The sequence below is a fragment of the Delphinapterus leucas genome, unplaced genomic scaffold (assembly GCF_059928025.1).
Source record: "Delphinapterus leucas isolate spDelLeu-1000000601 "Yukka" unplaced genomic scaffold, BTC_Dleu_Yukka2 spDelLeu_asBTCV2_sq67, whole genome shotgun sequence".
Lineage (NCBI taxonomy): Eukaryota > Metazoa > Chordata > Mammalia > Artiodactyla > Monodontidae > Delphinapterus > Delphinapterus leucas.
The window spans coordinates 235310-255163 of NW_028322276.1; the positions used below are offsets into that span (position 1 = coordinate 235310).

Genomic DNA, 19854 nt, shown 5'->3' on the forward strand with positions numbered 1-19854 from the left:
AGGCCAACGGGGCACAAAGGTGATGAGGGCAGAGTCTCTGCAGAAGCTCAGTCTGGAGGCGCCTGCTCCTCTGTGGCCTGGCTAAGCCTTCAGTTACAGAACGGGCGGCCTCGTGGGTGCTGGAAGGTCCTTCAGGGGAGGAGCACGGCTGGCAGGTGCGCTGTACTTTCCTTTTCCGTAGTAATTTCAGATTAATTCAGTGTACCGAATACAGTTATGGTCCTATTAGATTCTTATCCCTGGGGTAAAGATCAGCTGAGTGGGTCTCTAAGCAAGAGCTAGGGTAAGAATTAAAACTCAGTCATTCTTCCTCCTCCTAAGAACATACCGAGGGGAAAGGAACACTTTCGGTTCTGTAGGGGGAGTTTAAAAGCAGATAAATGGCTTTTGAGGGAAGTTCCTGTGCAGGCTGACATGACCCCCTGGAAGGGCCAACTGGAGAGTTGTGAGGTGTCCTCTTGCTGGAGCCTGCTGCTCGGCACCGCACGAGGGAGGGGAAAGCACCGGGCAGGCCTGCGGGGATGAGGCTTGACAGATGGCGGCCAAAGTGAGGTAAGTGGTAGGATTCTTTTGGAAGCTACTTATTCTGCTAAATGGCCTAAAAAATTTAAAGTGCTGTAAAACATTCTCTTACAAATTTAATATTTGCTATAAAATCATTGCAGAAGCAGTTGAATGATTTTTAGTTGTCTTTATTAAAATGAAACAAATTAGGTACAAAAACCTTTGTTCCAAATAGATACTATGTATCTTACCAATGTTTTTGCTTGGTTTTGAGTTTTAAAGATTGGTGTAGAAATTATTTCTAATATAAACAAATGATTATTTCTTCCTCAGAGGGTTGATTTTTGTAGTACGCTGTTTACAAAAACTGAGTAAGTGAAAATGACAGTTTATAAATTTGTACCATTTAGGAAAAAAATGTTTATGTAGTGTAGCATGAATAACAGCAGATAAAACCATTGAAGATGTTAGTTTTTACACAGGTGGTAAAACCTTTAAAACAGACTCCAACATGCATTACATGTGCATTTCTGACCTTAACGTGCAAAAACAAAGCTACTGGTTAAAATAGACTTATTTTTGCTACAACTGAGCACACTTGTAAAATCCTTATTTTTATCATTAATTTCAATGAATAGCTTTGAAGCTATTCTGCTTAAAATGAGAATAATTTAAAACAATAATATTGAACACTGTAACCCAAAACTAATGGAAAACTACAGTGCTGCTGTGAACAAAGCCAGACAACAAAGTCAGACATTCTGGCAATGTGTAAAACACGAAGAAAAATGTTCCCCCAAGTTGTAGAACACTGAGGTACACAGAACAGTCTTCTCATATAAATCAAAGGTTTTCAAAGAAAAGGGAAAATACTCATTTGTTGTTGGCATCACCGATGTCTAGGTAAGCTGTAGTTAAATCACCCGGACAAATACAAAATTGATAATTCCGTCTTTAAAATAAAATAACCAAGAACTATTCCATAAATAGGATGCTACCTACTGGGGAAAATGTCTATGCATGTAGGCTACATTGTCTTCCGTCCTGGCAGCAGATGGACTGCAGGTGAAAACACTCATAGAATGGAGGTTAGTTATTTCATTAGTGATACTTGAGAAAGTCCCATTTATGCCAAACCAGCAGCGCCCCTAAATAAACAAAACTTTCACAAGAAAATTCCTAAGTCACTTCCTCCATGTGGCCTTCCTCCGATCAACCCCAAAGATCTGTGAGACCTCCTTTATTCTGTATCCCATCATCATCTAAATCCCAAAATTTAATTAAGGATTTTCCAGACTTCTTCTTTAGAATCTTTTCTGAAACAAATGGATTTGTGAGGATCTGGAAGTCATATATAAGCTTTCCTACAGTTATAGACTTTAAATGAAGTTTGGCTTCTATATTATATTGACACCTGTGAATCTGTTGCTTAATATCAATAAAAGCTCCCCAGACTCTCTGAGTGTGATGCTTTTCTTTCCAAAGGCACAGACCTAGGCTTCCTGGTGTCATCCTTCTGTATATAGCTGTGCTCAGGTCAGCGGTGATGGTCAGCAGCCTGCCCGGGGTGAGAGTCTCCCTAAAAGGGACCCCAGAAATTGATCTACCTTTCAAGAGGCTCCATCAGCATCCAGAAACACTGTACCCTATCTCGAAAGGCATCGGTCCTGCTGCTCTGCAAATCAATGTTCTCCAGGCCTCATTTTGGCAGCGTGGGCCCTGGAAGTCTTTCTGTGCTGTACTTCTGTAGCCTTCCTTCTTGTGCACCCGCACTGCAACCTCTGCAACTTCCCCTTACTTGGCGCTGGGATTTCAGGACCTAGGAATTTTCCACGATGTCCTTCTACATGCTTTTCATCGGCAGGCCTGGGCTGGCATGTCACACAAGGCTAGCTCCTTCGGCCAACCCCCTCTGCTTAGTCAGTGGCAGCTCCGCAAATGCTGGAGGGATGACTCAATGCACGGGAGTGTGTCCTAAATACTGCATTTGAAAGTGATAGTTTTCCTGAGCTTCTCATGACAATGACTAACCTCTCTGAATGTTTCTTTATGCCTGTGAATAGCTTATCGAAACGGATTAAGCATCCTTTTATGCATGTTCTTAGTAATACTGGCAATATAGTTCTTTTTGTTTGTTATGGAAATAACCCAAATTGGGAAAGGTAGCTTTAAAACTCCCCCGCTAACCAAAGCATGATCAATTGGGGAAAAAATTTTGAATTCTTTTCTTTTTCTTGTGAGAGGCATGGGAAATAATAGGAAAGGGAAAGTGGGGAGCACCACTCATCAAAAAAATATTTTAAGAAATGTGCTGGCTTCTATTTCAGGAAGGTTTACATCAACACTGTTAACAGACAAATGAAGGAAAAGGAAATGTGGATCATTGGTATTGGTACTTTTCAGAAAGGCTGATTGATAATATTTTCTTGTATTTGAGATAATCAAGGACAGAAAGCAATGTCACAGGATGTGAATTACTCCTCGTGACGGTGAGGAAGGTGCCTATTTTCTGTCTGTTGTACAGTATGTCTGGGAAGTCCCTCCCACACTGAGTCCTTGGTCTTTCTTCCTCTGACCCTTTCACATGACTTTGACTCCTTATTGGCAGGGCCTTTTCCTAAGATTCTTTTGCTGATAATCCAGTCATGCTGTTCTCACACAAAGGCGAGTACTAGAAATAGGCATGTCAGGCTATGACACAGCCTTCCTCCTCCTTTGAAGGGGTAATGACCTTATTCAAGATGCTTTTATTAGGTCTCCTCTGCAAGTTACCGGAGAAAAGTCATTGCATTTCATTCACACAACCATGCTGCCACTGCCAGTCTGGGTGGTTCTTCCAAGTCTCGGTCAACCCCCGTTTTACATGGCTGAGGCGAGGTAAGAAGTTGGACAATGAATTGTAATAACCTGGCTGATTTCTTACTTTGATTTAAAAAAAAAAACAAAACTAATCATTATTATTTTTTTCTGCCTGTAAAAGTAGTCATTCCGACTGTAGAAAATACAGGGAAAACATAAAGAATAAAATTAAAATCCCACAAAATATCATCGTTATTAAATTTTGGTATTTTTCCTTCTATATCTGAGTTAAGTTATCTTGTCCCACTGGATGGGTGGGACCAACAAAAGAATTTTCTTTTTCTGTTATGGCCAAATCTACTGTTTCAACCTGGGAGGATCTGTCAGTTTTCTCATAGTGTGCATCACAGAGTTTAAAACTACTTGGAAATACAGCCCAAGCTGGCTGTGCTTCTTCACCTGGTACCTGGCAGTCAGGACTAGAAGCTGGTGACACTTCTTTAATTAAAGAACTGAAGGAGGGGAAAAACAAAAACAAAAACAAACAAAAAACAAACAAACAAAAAAAAACAACTGAAGGAGAAGTCTGAACCAACTTGAACTTCCTCTGCAACCTCAAGGGCACAGGTTTCTTTCGAAAGTATGAAAGCCACTGTCTGTAAGTTATCACCTTTTCTCTCACTTTCTCGTGGTTTCATTGACGTGTGATCAGCAGAGTTCACATCAGGCACCTCTTCAGGCTCAATTATTTCTTCCGCTGTCTCCTGAAGCTCTAAGCAGGGTAACGGGGCCTCCTGCTGCTGCTCCATCTCACCAGCGGATGCTTCTTCCCAGGGACTCGTGGGCGGTGATATGGTGAGAGTGAGGTCAAGGTCAGAATCCTCCTCTGATAACTCGAGGCTGACTTCCTCTCTATTCACAGATAGGCTGGTTTGCTTGGTAAATGCAGAATTAAATGTTTCAAAACTCATATGTTCGCTGTTTAGACCACTCTTGTCATTCTTTAGTTCTGAAGAGCCATCCGAAGCATTCCTCACTGATGGGATGCAGTCAAGTGAATCTTTTTCTTCCAAGGGATCAGAAGCTGACGATGAGACTACTTCTTCAAGCTGGGACGACTCTACAGTGTCTTCCGAAGAGATGCTGGAGAGACTCTGGCTCGACAGAAAACATTCTTGAGAGAGCTTCATTTCTTCTCTGGGTAACAAATAACTAGAACTTTTAACTAGTGATAATGCCTCTGTTACAAGGCAATTATCAGACGGCGATGGTGAGCCTGCAGCAGCCTGCCCTTTCTGTAATGAACACATTTCTTTAGCAAGTATCTCTCTACTCACTGAGAAGGCACAAAGGTACTTAGCGCCTTGTTGTCCTGACATTGCCAGAGAGGGAACGTCCCTAAGACCCTGTGTCTTTTCAAATGCGGACACAGGATGTCTAAGGCTTGTAGCAGGTGATACTTGTTTAATCAACTCCACATTAAAGGGTGTAGGTTTATCAGCTCTGTTTACAACTTCTGTCTGTATCGGTGCATAGGCATTTTTTTCAAAACTGAATGTAACTCGTTCCAGATTAATCACTACATACTCCGTATCATCCTCCCCTTCCAAGGATGACTGACATTCTTTGATTATAAGGCTGCTATGCTGGATAAAGCCCTGCAAAGCACCTGTTTTTGTTTGCATTTTTGCATGAAAAACATCAACTTTGCTTTCAAGGGTGCTGTACACAGACTTTTGAAAAATCATTGACGGATTGCTGATCCCATCGTAAGTCCTGGCGAATGTGGACTGTGTGACAGTATCATTATAAGATGTCACCTGTGTGCCATCAAGTGGCTCAAAGGTTTTATCTTCAGCAGGAATAGAAGATCCATTAGTTTGGGTACTTCCAATGCTAGAAAGCACCAGATTAGAGGTCTCTAGTTTATCTGATGACTCTTGTTCGGCTTTCCCCCCAGTTATCTGAAATGATAAAAGCAAAAGAAATAAATTAATTTAAAAAATCAGGGGCCAAATAGATCTTTTTTTCAAGCATTTACATATGTGAAGAACAGAACAGACAAAGATCAATTTTAGTTTGCTCTGTTCTTTTGAATCTTCATAGGGTAGAGATCAAGCAAATCCCTCTCTTCTTAGGCTTAAAATACCCCCCAAATAGGAATTTGTTTTATCTAAATACACACACACGAGAACTCCAAAACTTTCTTAGTTGCACAGCCTTGTGTTTTTTTTTTTTTTAATGGACTTTTGGGAAGAAAAGTGGCTAGACCACTGGCAATTTAAAGACTTGAAAATGCAGACTGTTTGCTAAATAGCATCACTTAATTCAGAAATGCAGCAGTAGAGGAAAAAGTGCTCAATTAATTTAAATTATTTTTAGTAAGATTAAAAGATAATCTTTAAAGCAAAGAATAACTTATTTTAAACACCAGCTTTCAATTAGACTATAAATGCACTGTCATCTGGAATGTTGCCATGAGGAAACACTAATTATTATCTCTTGTACTCAGAATACACTGATAAGCAGCTTTCCCAAGGTATCAATCTCTATCCTGTTAAATAAAAGTCCCTTACCCCTTAGCTGTCTTCTTAGCTTATAACTGGACATAATCTCTCTCTCATTTTAATACCTCCCTATTCAACAAAGCAGCAGAAAACACAGTGCAGCTTGCATTAATAAACTCAACTAAAAGGACTGATTTAAACAGTACCAGAAAGGATTTAGCATAAACAGTAACAGAAATACCTCTGGACAATTTTGATAACCTCATAAAAAGGCTGTTTCTTTTCTTCTTTTTTTTAAAGGCTGAAGAATGGTCTTGTTCAGAATATGGTAAAGTGGATTGACCATACAGTTGACCTACACCTGTAGCTCTGGAACACTACGGCCACAGATTTCCTGCCAGATTTTGAAGCAGTCGTGTTGTAAGTCAGGACCTGTGTTTCAAATCTCTTGTTAAAAACATTTCTGCCTTAGTCAAAGAAAGACACTGACCTGAGCAATTGGCAGGGAGGAGCTGAGACTTGGTTTTAAGGGGACACGACTGGCCAGATACAAAGCGTAGAAAACTCTTGATGGCACACTCATTCTGAGAACAGTTCTATGACCCTCCCAATCGTACTGTGGCTGATAATGTTGGGCCATAGTCGTGAATCTCACCATGCCTGTGCTCTTAGTGAAATGAAAACTTTGATAATCCTAGTTTGCCCTAGAATAGGGAGTGGTACAGGATTTAAAGGTGTGTGCACCTTTAAAGTATGGGTACAGTATTCAAGAAGATGACGGAAACATATTTCTAAGTATATGCTATAGAAAGTGTTAGGAATCGTTAATTTTAACATTCTACTTTCTACTTAATACTCTTTCATGTTTGCAAGAAAATCATTCCTAATTGGACATTACTAAAGTAAGTTAATATATATTACCACGACCGAAAATACTTTATAAGAAACTAGTGTGTGTATAAATATATATGTAATAATTAAAATCTGCCTGACTAAACATAAATACTTTCTTATTCTAAGGTAGTGATTTTATGTATCTCTTTGAGAATAAGATGAAATTTATGAACCCCATCCTCAGAAAAAGAACGCATACACACGTAACATATATTTTATGTGTACACATATAAACACACACATATGTGCATATATATACATAAATACATCCACAGAATTAGACACTGAGAAACAGCTAGAGTGTCCAGATCTGAGTCTTGGCCGGACAATTTACTATGTGCCTCCAGGCCATTCTGTACTTCTCCATCCTCAGTCTTCTCACCTATAAGATGGGTGGCACGGTCCTTACCTCACCCGGCCGTGTGAGAATTAACTGAGCTAATGCGAGTGAAGGGCTCAGACCAGTCTCTGGCCCACAGCGTTCCGCCAGTCTTCATTCTGATGAAGATGAGCATCTGCAGACACTCACAGACCCTCTGAGGCTCACCCCTGGACCTGCAAATCCCCACGGAAGCCCAGGTACAGAAACTCAATGTTAACACAGGCACTGAAGGTGCCCAAACCCATGTAAAATTATTCTGTAATAAATCTGCTCTGAAAGCTTAAAAAGGCAGGTATTTTGTCAATCCATTTACTTAGAACCTTGATACAACTTTTTAATTTGCTCCAATTAAAATTCGATTATCAGGCTTCTCTGGTGGCGCAGTGGTTAAGAGCCTGCCTGCCGATGCAGGGAATACAGGTTCGTGCCCCAGTACGGGAAGATCCCACATGCCACGGAGCGGCTGGGCCCGTGAGCCGTGGCCGCTGAACCCGCGCATCTGGAGCCTGTGCTCCGCAAAGGAAGAGGCCACAACAGTGAGAGGCCCGCGTACCGCAAAAAAAAAAAAAAAAAATTCGATTATCCGTCCTATCAGTTGAGAACAGTGAAATGAAACAAAGTGTATTTTTCATATTTACAAACAGTTATCTGCAGACTATGAGAGGTCTGGCATTTTATTTACTGTCTCAGGATTTGTTTTCTGTTTTGGTGGTACGCGGGCCTGTCGCTGTTGTGGCCTCTCCCGTTGCGGAGCACAGGCTCCGGACGCGCAGCCTCAGCGGCCACGGCTCACGGGCCCAGCCGCTCCGCGGCATGTGGGATCTTCCCAGACCGGGGCACGAACCCGTGTCCCCTGCATCGGCAGGCGGACTCTCAACCAATGCGCCACCAGGGAAGCCCTCAGGATTTGTTTTTAAAAATATTCTTTAATATATTCAATTTTAGTTTCCTTTAAGGTTTATCAAAGATTTTTTATATTTATTATTACTGCATTTGATCCATAAACACTATTATAGGTAAACAGAATAAGTATTATTCACCTCTTTTAAAAGATAATAAGCTCAGAGAACAAGTAATTTGCCCCAAATCATACAACTGAAAAGCTACATAATTATGGTTGGCTCCCAGATCATCTGAGGCCTACGATTTTTTTCCTCCTTTTGTTTCTTCAATCAGGATGGTAGATAAGCTCCACCTGCAGACAATCCAGACTTTGTAAACTAAGTTTCTGGCATTCTAATCCTTTACATAGCTAGAGAATCCACTTTCCTAAAAGAAACCAATGCCTTGTTATGAATGTGATTTTACGTACAAAAAATATTTCTTCAAAAATAACACCAGCATTTACAGTATTCAGCTTGACCTACCTCATTATTACAGGAATAGATGAAATTCTGGCTTTCTGGGGTCTCTGGATGACCTGCTGTTGCAAACATTTCTTTCCGTTCATTCTGCACCCAAAGCTCCAAGCCTCTCACAGGCGGTGGTTTCATGAAAGGAAGCAGGGGGTCAGTGATTGGGAAGGACACTTTGGCAGTAGGACCTCTGGGAGCCTCATTAGTCTCCAACAGAGGGTCTACGGAGCACCTTTCCACACCGGAGGACTCTTCAATTTCACTGAATTCAAACGATTCTAACGTGCTATTTATGCACACGTATTTTGCTGGGTTGCTGTGTTCTACTACTTTTCGGGATGATTGTATGACTTTGTTTTGATTGCTATAAAACAGAGCTACCCACATATGAAGTAAAAGCTTCACTTCTTCCATGGTATCTGGTAAATCAGTATTCCAAGGCCTGAGATTTTAAAGAAAGAAGAAACCAAAATCATTGAAAATGACTATTTTAGTTGATTATCTTATAAGTAAGTGCCTTAATTATTAACCTTAGTTTTTGTGTTCATTTTTATTTTAAAAATTACATGAACATGAAACAATGAGTAAGATAAAAATGAAGTTGATATAACAAATGATTACAGTGAATCTGCTTGGTATTATTCCCAAGTTACTGGATTTTACACACTTCCTTCTCCCTCCCCAGAGTTTAGCACAAGTATCCCTTCTCGCTACATTTATCTCAACAGAAAAGTTCATCCGTTTTCATCCAGGGTCACTCCCACTCACCCGTGTAGTGCTCTGACTACAGTCTTCTCCAGGGGGTTGTTGGTATACTTACTTGCCGTCTAAGCTGAACACGTAATCTGCTTCCCATACGAAAGTGACCTTAAAGGAGCCGTCACAGCTGAATACGGCACGAGAGCGGCAGAAGTCCTGCAGGCTGGAGGGCAGCACCCCGCTCCTGCGCCTGAGCGCTGGGGCCTCGGAAAGCTGCTGCAGTGGGGAGGTGACCTGCTGATGCCGAAATGGCATCACTTTCCCCACTGGGGTTCCCGCTTCAGGGCCTTTAGTGCCATTCTTGGCAAACGCAGGGCCTGGGGCCCCTCTCTGCTGTAGATGCTTCTTTGAATGTTCTGCAAGGAGCAGGGCATAGGAATGCTCCACAGCAACGACAGAGCTTTGGCTTGCGTCGGAACTTTCTAGGGTTTCCTCGGGCAGTGCTGACTGGGCTTCTGCAGGGGCCTGAATGCCAGCAACCAAGCTTTCTTCCTCCTGGCTGACCGTGGGGTCTGATGTCAGATTACCCTTATCAGAGGAGGGCTTGGATAACGGTCCACCTTTTTGACTTTTAACTCCTCTATGATATTCATGGTCTGATGTACCACGCAAAGAATGTTCTTTAGAAAGCAAAACATCGTTCTGTGGCAATTCAGAGGAGCAGGGCAAGTTTCTGGGCTCAGAGGATGGTGTGGTAGAGGTAGCAGCGCTTAATGCAAGATCAGCCAACATATTTAGGGCCTGGGAGTCACAGTTGACAATGGAGTTTTCAGGTGGGTCTTCTGGAGCCACTGTGATATTTTCTGGTTGAGCTGTACTTATGCTAATAACATCTTCTCGACCATCTGAAATTTCTGATTGAAGCTGTGAAGAAGTTTCTCCTTTGGCTTCAGCATAAAAGAAAAAAAGACACATAACACTTGATTTCCATAGAATTAATTCTTTGTCATATTCCTATGGTTCAGTGAAAATCAACAGTTAAGTCAACATATTCAAGAAAAACCTCTTGATATGTTGCATAAATTGTATGTTAAATTTTTATTACCAGAGTGAGGTCTTGTCCAACTTCCTGATGTATTATAATGTATTTACCAAGGAACAAGTCTTAAGGAATGTGCATATTAATTTAAAAAGAAATCACCCTTCAAAACTGCATGTACTCAGGCTTCCCTGGTGGCGCAGTGGTTAAGAGTCTGCCTGCCGATGCAGGGCATACGGGTTCGTGCCCCGGTCCAGGAAGATCCCACATGCCACGCAGCGGCTGGGCCCGTGAGCCGTGGCCACTGAGCCTGCGCGTCCGGAGCCTGTGCTCCGCAACGGAAGAGGCCACAACAGTGAGAGGCCCGCGTACCGCAAAAAAACAAAAACAAACAAACAAAAAAAACCTGCATGTACTGACCTACACACAAGGCATACTACTCAGCTAAAGAAATATACAAAGAGAAAAAAACAAAAACAAGAAAACAAGACTCCTGCCCTCAGAGAGCTTACAATCTCGTGAGAATCTAAGAATTTCTAAGTTTAAAGTGTATATTATAGAAGGTTAATGTACTTTCTTAGAAATCATTTCCCTTGGCAAGTTATTAGAGGAACCACCTAAGTTCAAAATAGAGATGATTTTTAACCGTACTGATGTTTAATTATAATACGTTACGATACAAATAAAAAATGAGAAAAGTAAGAATATTCAGAATCGCCAATTAATTTCAAGTTTTAAAACTTCAGTTTCTGCATTAAAAACATTTCCTCTCTATTCTATCTGCAAAAAAGCAAATCTCCTCATCTACTGATAATTCTCCTTACAGCAGGTACTCAAATCTACCCACTGGCATTCGGTCAGAAAACTAACATTCTCAGGTGGTTTACTTGCCTTCTCAGGACTTTGATTCAGCCTTTTAAAATGTGATTATCGTGAAGGACAAAGTTCTCAACAATACTGGGCAGTGAGTCCCTGTAGCAGGTGGCTGGATGGACAGAAAAGCCAACTGTGCTCCTCTTTATAATTAGCAGTAGCAGGTCTGAAATAAATTACTAACCTGTCTGCAAAGCCCAATGACAGTACATTTACAGAGAAAACTCTGGCCTATGAGGTCATCAAACAGAATGACAAGAGCGTGTGTATGGTGAGGAGGGTAAAATTAATCAACCACTGCCCAGTTTTTATTTAAAATATCAAAGCCCAACGGGGTGAGGTACGAGAAAGTGGCCCAAAGAGGGCTGTCTCGTGAACCCTCCGGGTGTACTGGAAACACATTCATTTTAGGATCTGATGTGTTTACTGACACTAAGTTCATTCTATCCTTAAATACTATGGTTCTTACACTGAGTATCACTATGAGGAAGGTCGAATCTAGAGAACACTGTATTGAGTCAAGAAAAAGGGTTCATTTTCATATGTGTCATTTCAGGTAAATCATTTAATAACTGACTTGCTAGAGGTTTTCAATTAATTAAAAATACAATACTGATCATCTATCTCTTTTAAGAAATATAGATAAAATGATGCCAAATAAATTATAAAAAATTAAAGAGTTCAGTAAATAAAAACTATATTGAAAACTTTAAAAAGGACAGAAAACCATTAGTTTCAGTAACAAAATGATTGAGCCTTCTTAAACTCTGATATTTCAAGTAAAAGAAATGAAGTGGATTAGCATGGGTGATTAAGAAATAAAAGAAAAAATTAACACATTATTTAAAAGGTGGTAATCTTAAAATTTTAACTTGGAATGTGGCTGCACAATATATACAGACACTTGCAATACAAATCGCCCTATTTCTGAATACCCATTCTGGAAACTTCATTTTCTGGGCTCACTTTTCTGCCAATGCCCAGTTGCACACCTCCTCCCACTAATCGATTAGCCTACAAGTATATAGAAGCCAATTCAGCACAAGGAATTCTAATGACAAGGCTGGGAATACAATGCATTATGTATGTATCTATACTCATCCTGTTTACAAACTAATTGGAAAGACAGGACCAAGACACACCAGATGATTGGAAAATAGTATGAATTAACTCTTTAACGTTCTCAAAAACCCAAAAAAGAAATGGAAAAAAAAGGAGAAATGAGTGCAGATCAGAGCATCAGGAAATGACTCCGGGTGGACTTAGCTGAGCAGAGGGGACTGCACAGGAGTGACAACAGGCGTGGTTCGTGTGGGTGGCACCATGTGCCTGGCAGGGAAGGCACGCATTGGGAAACGGCAGGAGAGAAATGTGCACCCGTGGGTAAGACCACCTCGTAACTGCCTGGGGAGACAAGCAGAGAGGCTGTGTTGGGTATGACTCTCTACAGGCTGTACGGTGATATGACTGAGGAGCTTTCAGAAAAATCTTCAGCCATAAACAACATTAACGAAACTGAGGAAAGGGACTTCCCTGTGGTCCAGTGGTTAAGACTCTGCGCTTCCAATGCAGGCAGTGGGGGTTCGATCCCTGGTCAGGGAACCGAGATCCCACATGCTGCAAGGTGTGGCCGAAAAAATTTTTTTAAACAATGAGGAAAGAAAAAACCAAGCTCATCCATAATACCATCACCCCAACAAAACAAGAGTTTCTTTCCCTGAATTCCACTAAATTTGAGGCTTTTAAAAAACCTAAAGGTAGATGAGAGAAAGTAGAATCATGAGATTAGACAGAAAACTGATGGAAATACAGAGATATGAGGAAATGAAGGTTTTTCTAAACAAAACACACCACCACACATACAACACAGTAGGACTCAATACCGAAGATACTGTAAAATGTATAGATTTTGCAGCTTGGTGGAGCTGCACTCTACTCAGAGAGACGGGTGTGAAGAGGGACATGGAGCTGGGAGAAAAGTGAGGTCCGCGGTGATGAGGGAACGTGCCAGCAACGAGGAGGTTCCAGCAGGTGGAACACGGAACCAGCAGTCAGCTGCTGGCTCACAGAAGGAGACTTGGTTATTCACTTCCGCACAAGTAGAAGTAGAAAAGTAAAGCTGCTTTTAAAATTAATTTAATGCCTTTTGAAACCAAATGCAGGGGCTTCCCTGGTGGCGCAGTGGCTGAGAGTCCGCCTGCCGATGCAGGGGACACGGGTTCGTGCCCCGGTCCGGGAAGATCCCACATGCCGCGGAGCGGCTGGGCCCGTGAGCCACGGCTGCTGAGCCTGCGCGTCTGGAGCCTGTGCTCCGCAACGGGAGAGGCCACAGCAGTGAGAGGCCCACGTACCGAAAAAAAACAAGAAAAAATACAAGTGAAATACAGGATTCGAGATTACTGACTGCTTTGAACCATGTCTTTACAGTTCCCTCTGGACAAACTTATAATATCTTCTATAACTGATTATGGTCCAGAAAAATACTGCCAGATGCTACTTGCTTGTGAATTTAGTCCTTAAAAAAGGCCATTTATACTTTAACTCTGCTAAACAGTTCATGTTCAGGCTTTCTGCAGAATGAAAAGTAGGGTCTATTTAGTGAAGGTATGAATCTTGGCACTTTCTTATTTATTCACAATGGGAAACCAAGTTACTTGTCCTGTCAGTGTCTGAACTAAAGAAGACCACAAGAACGTGACAGATTTCAACTGATCTTATACTGTTTCAATATACTACTTTATAATCTCGATTAGTCTGTATTACGGTGCTGAAATTTACAGGAAGAGGACTTCTTACCAGGTTGTGGCTGCTTTCTGATTCTGGGATTCTGATTGCCTTTTACTATATTTTCCCTCTGTTTTTGTGGAGAATTCTTCACAGGTGGCTCAGCCCTTGGAACAGTTTTGACTGGAGATGTCTCTCGTTTCCTTGCCCTTTTAGCATTCGTTGACCCTGGAACATCTTTAGAAATAGGAGCTTCTTGGTTTTTCCAATCCAATTTGGTTGTCTGTACAAACTGTGCAGTCAGCACTTCAGCACCTTATGCAGAAAAGACACCGTTTTCTAAGGGGTAGGGGGCGCACATATTTATCAGCATAGCTTTCCTTTGATTTGTTTTGGGGGGAAACTTTAATAATGGGGAATAAAATATAAAATTGGGGGTATTTCATTAAAAGATTTTTGAACTTGCTAAGTGTTGGTCTATATCCCTAATTAGGATTAGGAGAAAAATATCAGAGTAATAACTTTATAGAAACAAGGCATGACTTAATTTTTAAAAAAGATTCCATAATCTTTGCTGACTGATGTGGCAGGTAAGGCTGAACATGCTAGTTCACAGCACAGGGTGACGGATAATTCAATTTACACAAAAGCGACACAGCTCCCATAAAGCCATATGGTTAAAACCATGATCACACTGTAGAGAAGAGACTGTAGGTTCACAAAGAGCCATCTTACATATTTTCCTTCACTACACCTAAATATCAAAGCTTTAACACTGCCTGAAAAATCATCTCTTAAGAGAAGACAGAGGAAGGTACATTGAAGAAAGTCCTCTTCTGATTTAACTTCCTATAAATCTATTATAATTGCTCATTTCTCTAACAAAATGCTCAGCTTTACTTCTCGCAGGGAAGGAAGGAAAGAACTAAAGGTGGGGGCACATGAGGAGAAAAAACTATTAACAACCTGCTTGTATCACACGCAGAAAGTGTTTCAATCCTTTAAGAGTTAAAAAAATATGTTAATAAATGTTCCCTGTGAAAACGTTTTCCCCATTGACTATATAAAATAATCACACATGTGAATGTTTGCAAATATTTTAAAATCACGTTATATGGAAAATACTATTTCTAATTGATTGAGAACAGAAAACATATTAAACAGTTTCAGAATGTGATGGTTATTAGTGAAATGTAGAAAAGAGACCAGTTTCATTTTATTCTTTTGAAGGTTAGAAAAATAAACGGTTTTTTAAAAAAGCTTTTAGACTCTCTTAATGTTGTACATTTCCCTGGGTCTAATTATTTTCTTCCCTACTAAACTATCAAAGGCAATAAAGCAGCAGTTTTGTTTTTAGAGTAAGACTTCTGATTTTATACTGGTTACAATTTCTAAAATTTTTAGCATAAAAAAAGGCAAAATATAAGTCAAGCAGGAAAACTGTTAAGACTAAATTAAGAAGAGAAAGAAAATAAGATGAGATGATCAAGACTAGGGGAAGCGTAACATCTGCACGGGCGGGAGGGGAACATCTCTCACAACCTAGGTCCTGCGAGGAAAAGGAGAAACACGAAACAGGTGACCCTGCACGGACTGCCCTGCTTATTTGCATCACTCAATGACATGTTTCTCAAGCTGCATGCAATAACCCATGGGTGTATTATAAAATAAACTTAATGGGCTGCAACCAGAATTCTTTGTTAAATGAAACAGAAGATATCAGATTGTATTACACATAGTTAGGGTAAATGCTTCCTGAAATTTCTGTTTCAGTAATGTATGAATTTGTGTGTACTGGACTACAATATACAATGTATTTCTTTTCTATTTTTTTTTGAGCTTTTGTGGTATTATATTTAGTCATCTTGGCTGGTTTAATCACATCGTTGTTGTTGTTCATTTTTTGGCCACACTCTGTGGCATGTTGTGTCTTAGTTCCCTGACCAGGGATCAAACCCGTGCCCTGTGCACTGGAAGTGTGGAGTTGTAACCACTGTACTGCCAGGGACATCCCTAAAACATATTTCTTATAGTGGATGAAATTAGCACACTTGAGAAACAGTGACAACATATATGTTGAATTATAGGTAATTTATTTAATACCTTTAAAATGGTTCATATAGAGAGAAACCCAATATGGTTGGCCTGGAATTTGTGAGGAAATGTAGAGTGTGAGTTGCTGCTTCATACTGCCGTTCTTTCTACCACCCTCCTAAACACACACACACACACACACACACACAATTTCTCAAACTATAATTGGCCAGAAATAACTACTTGTTAAACCACAGGGTAATATCTTAATTATCTAGGATCCTGGGGATCCACACACCTCCAGTGTTTCTTCTTTAGGCATCAGAATTTTAAAATTCAAAATACTATAGATAGGGTTGGCAAATTTTTTCTGTGAAGGGCCAGACCTCAGTCACAGCCGCCCACCTGTGCCAGCACAGTGAAGTACAGAGACAACAGGTAATGCCTGAGGGACCCTTTGGCCCAAGTCTGCTCACCTCTTCGCTAAGGGGTCATAGAGCATAAGTTCCCTAGTTTTAAACAAAATACACCACACATAATCTGAGATGACTCTAAGCCAAAATTGTGTTATTTGTCGTGCTCTGTTCACTGAAGTGCATTTGACTAACATTAAATGGCTCTGGACGCTGATTCTCCCTCAGTTTTCAGGGGGCAACAAAACCACTTGAGGAACTGTTTCAATATATATGTCTCGAGGCCACTGGACCTTGTTTCAGTAGGTCTGTAGTAGGATCCAGACGACCACTTTTAAAACACACAAAGGATTAGAAATTCTGCCCCAGGATGCTCTAGTTCTGGGAGAGTCCAGGCACTTTCCCCCCTCTTTAAACATGTTCAGGCTATCACTTATCAGTTTTTGCCATCTGTTCTTAGTGTGCCTGATTTTAGCAGATCCTCTTCTTCCACTCGAATTTGTCCGAGGACAGTTCAGAAACTGAATGACCTTATTTCTTAGACAGGTAAGTAAATAACTGAGTGATGATTTGAGCAGTTTTACAAGTGAAATACAAGCTTTTGGTGGGTGGGCTTTTGTCCTATTTCTTGATTTTCATGTCATCTAGATTAGCGCTTCTCCAACTTTAGCATGCACACAGATCACCTGGAGAGAGCTAACGGACACTGTCAAGCTACAGTCCAGGATGGTCACACAGGAACAGGGTTAACACACAACAGTTATTACTAATTGCTCATCTGAAAATCCATACAGACCATGCTTACCGTTTTCTCTTTTCTGACGGAACTTGAGAGTTGTGCGAGAGTCTGGACGCTTCTTTGCTCCACCACGAGTTCTTCTGGGAAAGGGACGGCACAACTTCACCCTTTTACTCTGTACCACGGGCAGCGTGCCTGCTTTTCTCTTACGCTGAACTCTCAGATTTGATGCGGGACTTAATGGGACCAGAGTTCCCTGCCTTGTTTTAAACATCTCTTCAGAATTCTTTTGTGTTTCTGTTTCTTTTCTTACTTCTGCCGCTGAGTCGTGAAATTCAGCACCTGGAGTCATAACTAAAGAAAATCCAGCATCACAAATTCCATCTGAAATACCTTATTTCTTGGACAGGTAAGTAAATAACTGAGTGATGATTTGAGCAGTTTTACAAGTGAAATACAAGCTTTTGGTGGGTGGGCTTTTGTCCTATTTCTTGATTTTCATGTTATCTAGATTAGCGCTTCTCCAACTTTAGCATGCACACAGATCACCTGGAGAGAGCTAACGGACACTGTCAAGCTACAGTCCAGGATGGTCACACAGGAACAGGGTTAACACACAACAGTTATTACTAATTGCTCATCTGAAAATCCATACAGACCATGCTTACCGTTTTCTCTTTTCTGACGGAACTTGAGAGCTGTGCGAGAGTCTGGACGCTTCTTTGCTCCACCACGAGTTCTTCTGGGAAAGGGACGGCACAACTTCACCCTTTTACTCTGTACCACGGGCAGCGTGCCTGCTTTTCTCTTACGCTGAACTCTCAGATTTGATGCGGGACTTAATGGGACCAGAGTTCCCTGCCTTGTTTTAAACATCTCTTCAGAATTCTTTTGTGTTTCTGTTTCTTTTCTTACTTCTGCCGCTGAGTTGTGAAATTCAGCACCTGGAGTCATAACTAAAGAAAATCCAGCATCACAAATTCCATCTGAAATACCTTATTTCTTGGACAGGTAAGTAAATAACTGAGTGATGATCTGAGCAGTTTTACAAGTGAAATACAAGCTTTTGGTGGGTGGGCTTTTGTCCTATTTCTTGATTTTCATGTTATCTAGATTAGCGCTTCTCCAACTTTAGCATGCACACAGATCACCTGGAGAGAGCTAACGGACACTGTCAAGCTACAGTCCAGGATGGTCACACAGGAACAGGGTTAACACACAACAGTTATTACTAATTGCTCATCTGAAAATCCATACAGACCATGCTTACCGTTTTCTCTTTTCTGACGGAACTTGAGAGTTGTGCGAGAGTCTGGACGCTTCTTTGCTCCACCACGAGTTCTTCTGGGAAAGGGACGGCACAACTTCACCCTTTTACTCTGTACCACGGGCAGCGTGCCTGCTTTTCTCTTACGCTGAACTCTCAGATTTGATGCGGGACTTAATGGGACCAGAGCTCCCTGCCTTGCTTTAAACATCTCTTCAGAATTCTTTTGTGTTTCTGTTTCTTTTCTTACTTCTGCCGCTGAGTCGTGAAATTCAGCACCTGGAGTCATAACTAAAGAAAATCCAGCATCAATAAATTCCATCTGAAATACCGTACTTCTTAGACAGGTAAGTAAATAACTGAGTGATGATTTGAGCAGTTTTACAAGTGAAATACAAGCTTTTGGTGGGTGGGCTTTTGTCCTATTTCTTGATTTTCATGTTATCTAGATTAGCGCTTCTCCAACTTTAGCATGCACACAGATCACCTGGAGAGAGCTAACGGACACTGTCAAGCTACAGTCCAGGATGGTCACACAGGAACAGGGTTAACACACAACAGTTATTACTAATTGCTCAGCTGAAAATCCATACAGACCATGCTTACCGTTTTCTCTTTTCTGACGGAACTTGAGAGTTGTGCGAGAGTCTGGACGCTTCTTTGCTCCACCACGAGTTCTTCTGGGAAAGGGATGGCACAACTTCACCCTTTTACTCTGTACCACGGGCAGCGTGCCTGCTTTTCTCTTACGCTGAACTCTCAGATTTGATGCGGGACTTAATGGGACCAGAGCTCCCTGCCTTGCTTTAAACATCTCTTCAGAATTCTTTTGTGTTTCTGTTTCTTTTCTTACTTCTGTCGCTGAGTCGTGAAATTCAGCATTTGGAGTCATAACTAAAGAAAATCCAGCGTCACAAATTCCATCTGAAATACATGGAGACTGAGGACAGTCTGCCAATAAGTCTAGTGCAGTAGATACTTCCAAAATGTACCCATTAGGATTTGAAGAATAAGATCTCAACTGAGTTAAAGACTGTAAAGGGCACTTTTCAGCTGGAGGAGTCAAGTCAAAACCACTGGACACTTTGCCAAAGAATGCAGTCTCTTTAATTCCATCCTGAGAAGCAGCAGTCAATGAAGGACTTTTGTCCACCTTGTACAGTTCTTGGAGATTATGCTTTACTAATGTGTTTGGACAGATTCCTTTTTCAGAAAATGATTTCTTTGCTTCCAGCAGGGCACAATTAAGGGCAGGTAAAATAGGTACCACCTTCAATGAGATGTCATCTTCAACTTTCAAGTCTTTCAGCCCTAAAATATATACACATGTATTAAAAACCCAAAGTTCTTGTTTTTTCAAAAACATGCAGGAAAAAACGCTTTAGATTACAAAATTACAGGATGGTTAAATATGATACAGTGTTTCAAATGGTAATCTAAATAGCAATTAATAGAAGACTTATGGATGCACTTAATGAACATATATTATCTCCATATATATGAAAACACGCACACACAGAACCAAAAAAGAGTCACTCAGATGGGATCACCAGGTGAGAATGAAGAAGGCAGGCCCGCCTGCAGCTCCATCTCATCTGACCAGGAGCCCAGCGTGGGCTCAATGC

General features: G+C 41.0%; 2 protein-coding genes across 2 annotated transcripts; both read right to left on the minus strand.

Moving 5' to 3' along the window:
* Positions 1-676: 676 nt before the first annotated feature.
* LOC149743822 (protein TASOR 2-like) lies at positions 677-8905 on the minus strand. Its single transcript, XM_089906125.1, has 2 exons — positions 8454-8905; positions 677-5267 (listed from the first exon to the last, which is right to left on the minus strand). Exons 1-2 carry the CDS (start codon positions 8853-8855, stop codon positions 3804-3806), a joined length of 1866 nt encoding a protein of 621 aa, XP_089762251.1. The 5' UTR covers positions 8856-8905; the 3' UTR covers positions 677-3803.
* Positions 8906-9003: 98 nt separating this feature from the next.
* LOC149743823 (protein TASOR 2-like) lies at positions 9004-17311 on the minus strand. Its single transcript, XM_089906126.1, has 3 exons — positions 17029-17311; positions 13849-14091; positions 9004-10087 (listed from the first exon to the last, which is right to left on the minus strand). Exons 1-3 carry the CDS (start codon positions 17234-17236, stop codon positions 9258-9260), a joined length of 1281 nt encoding a protein of 426 aa, XP_089762252.1. The 5' UTR covers positions 17237-17311; the 3' UTR covers positions 9004-9257.
* Between the last annotated feature and the right edge of the window lie 2543 nt (positions 17312-19854).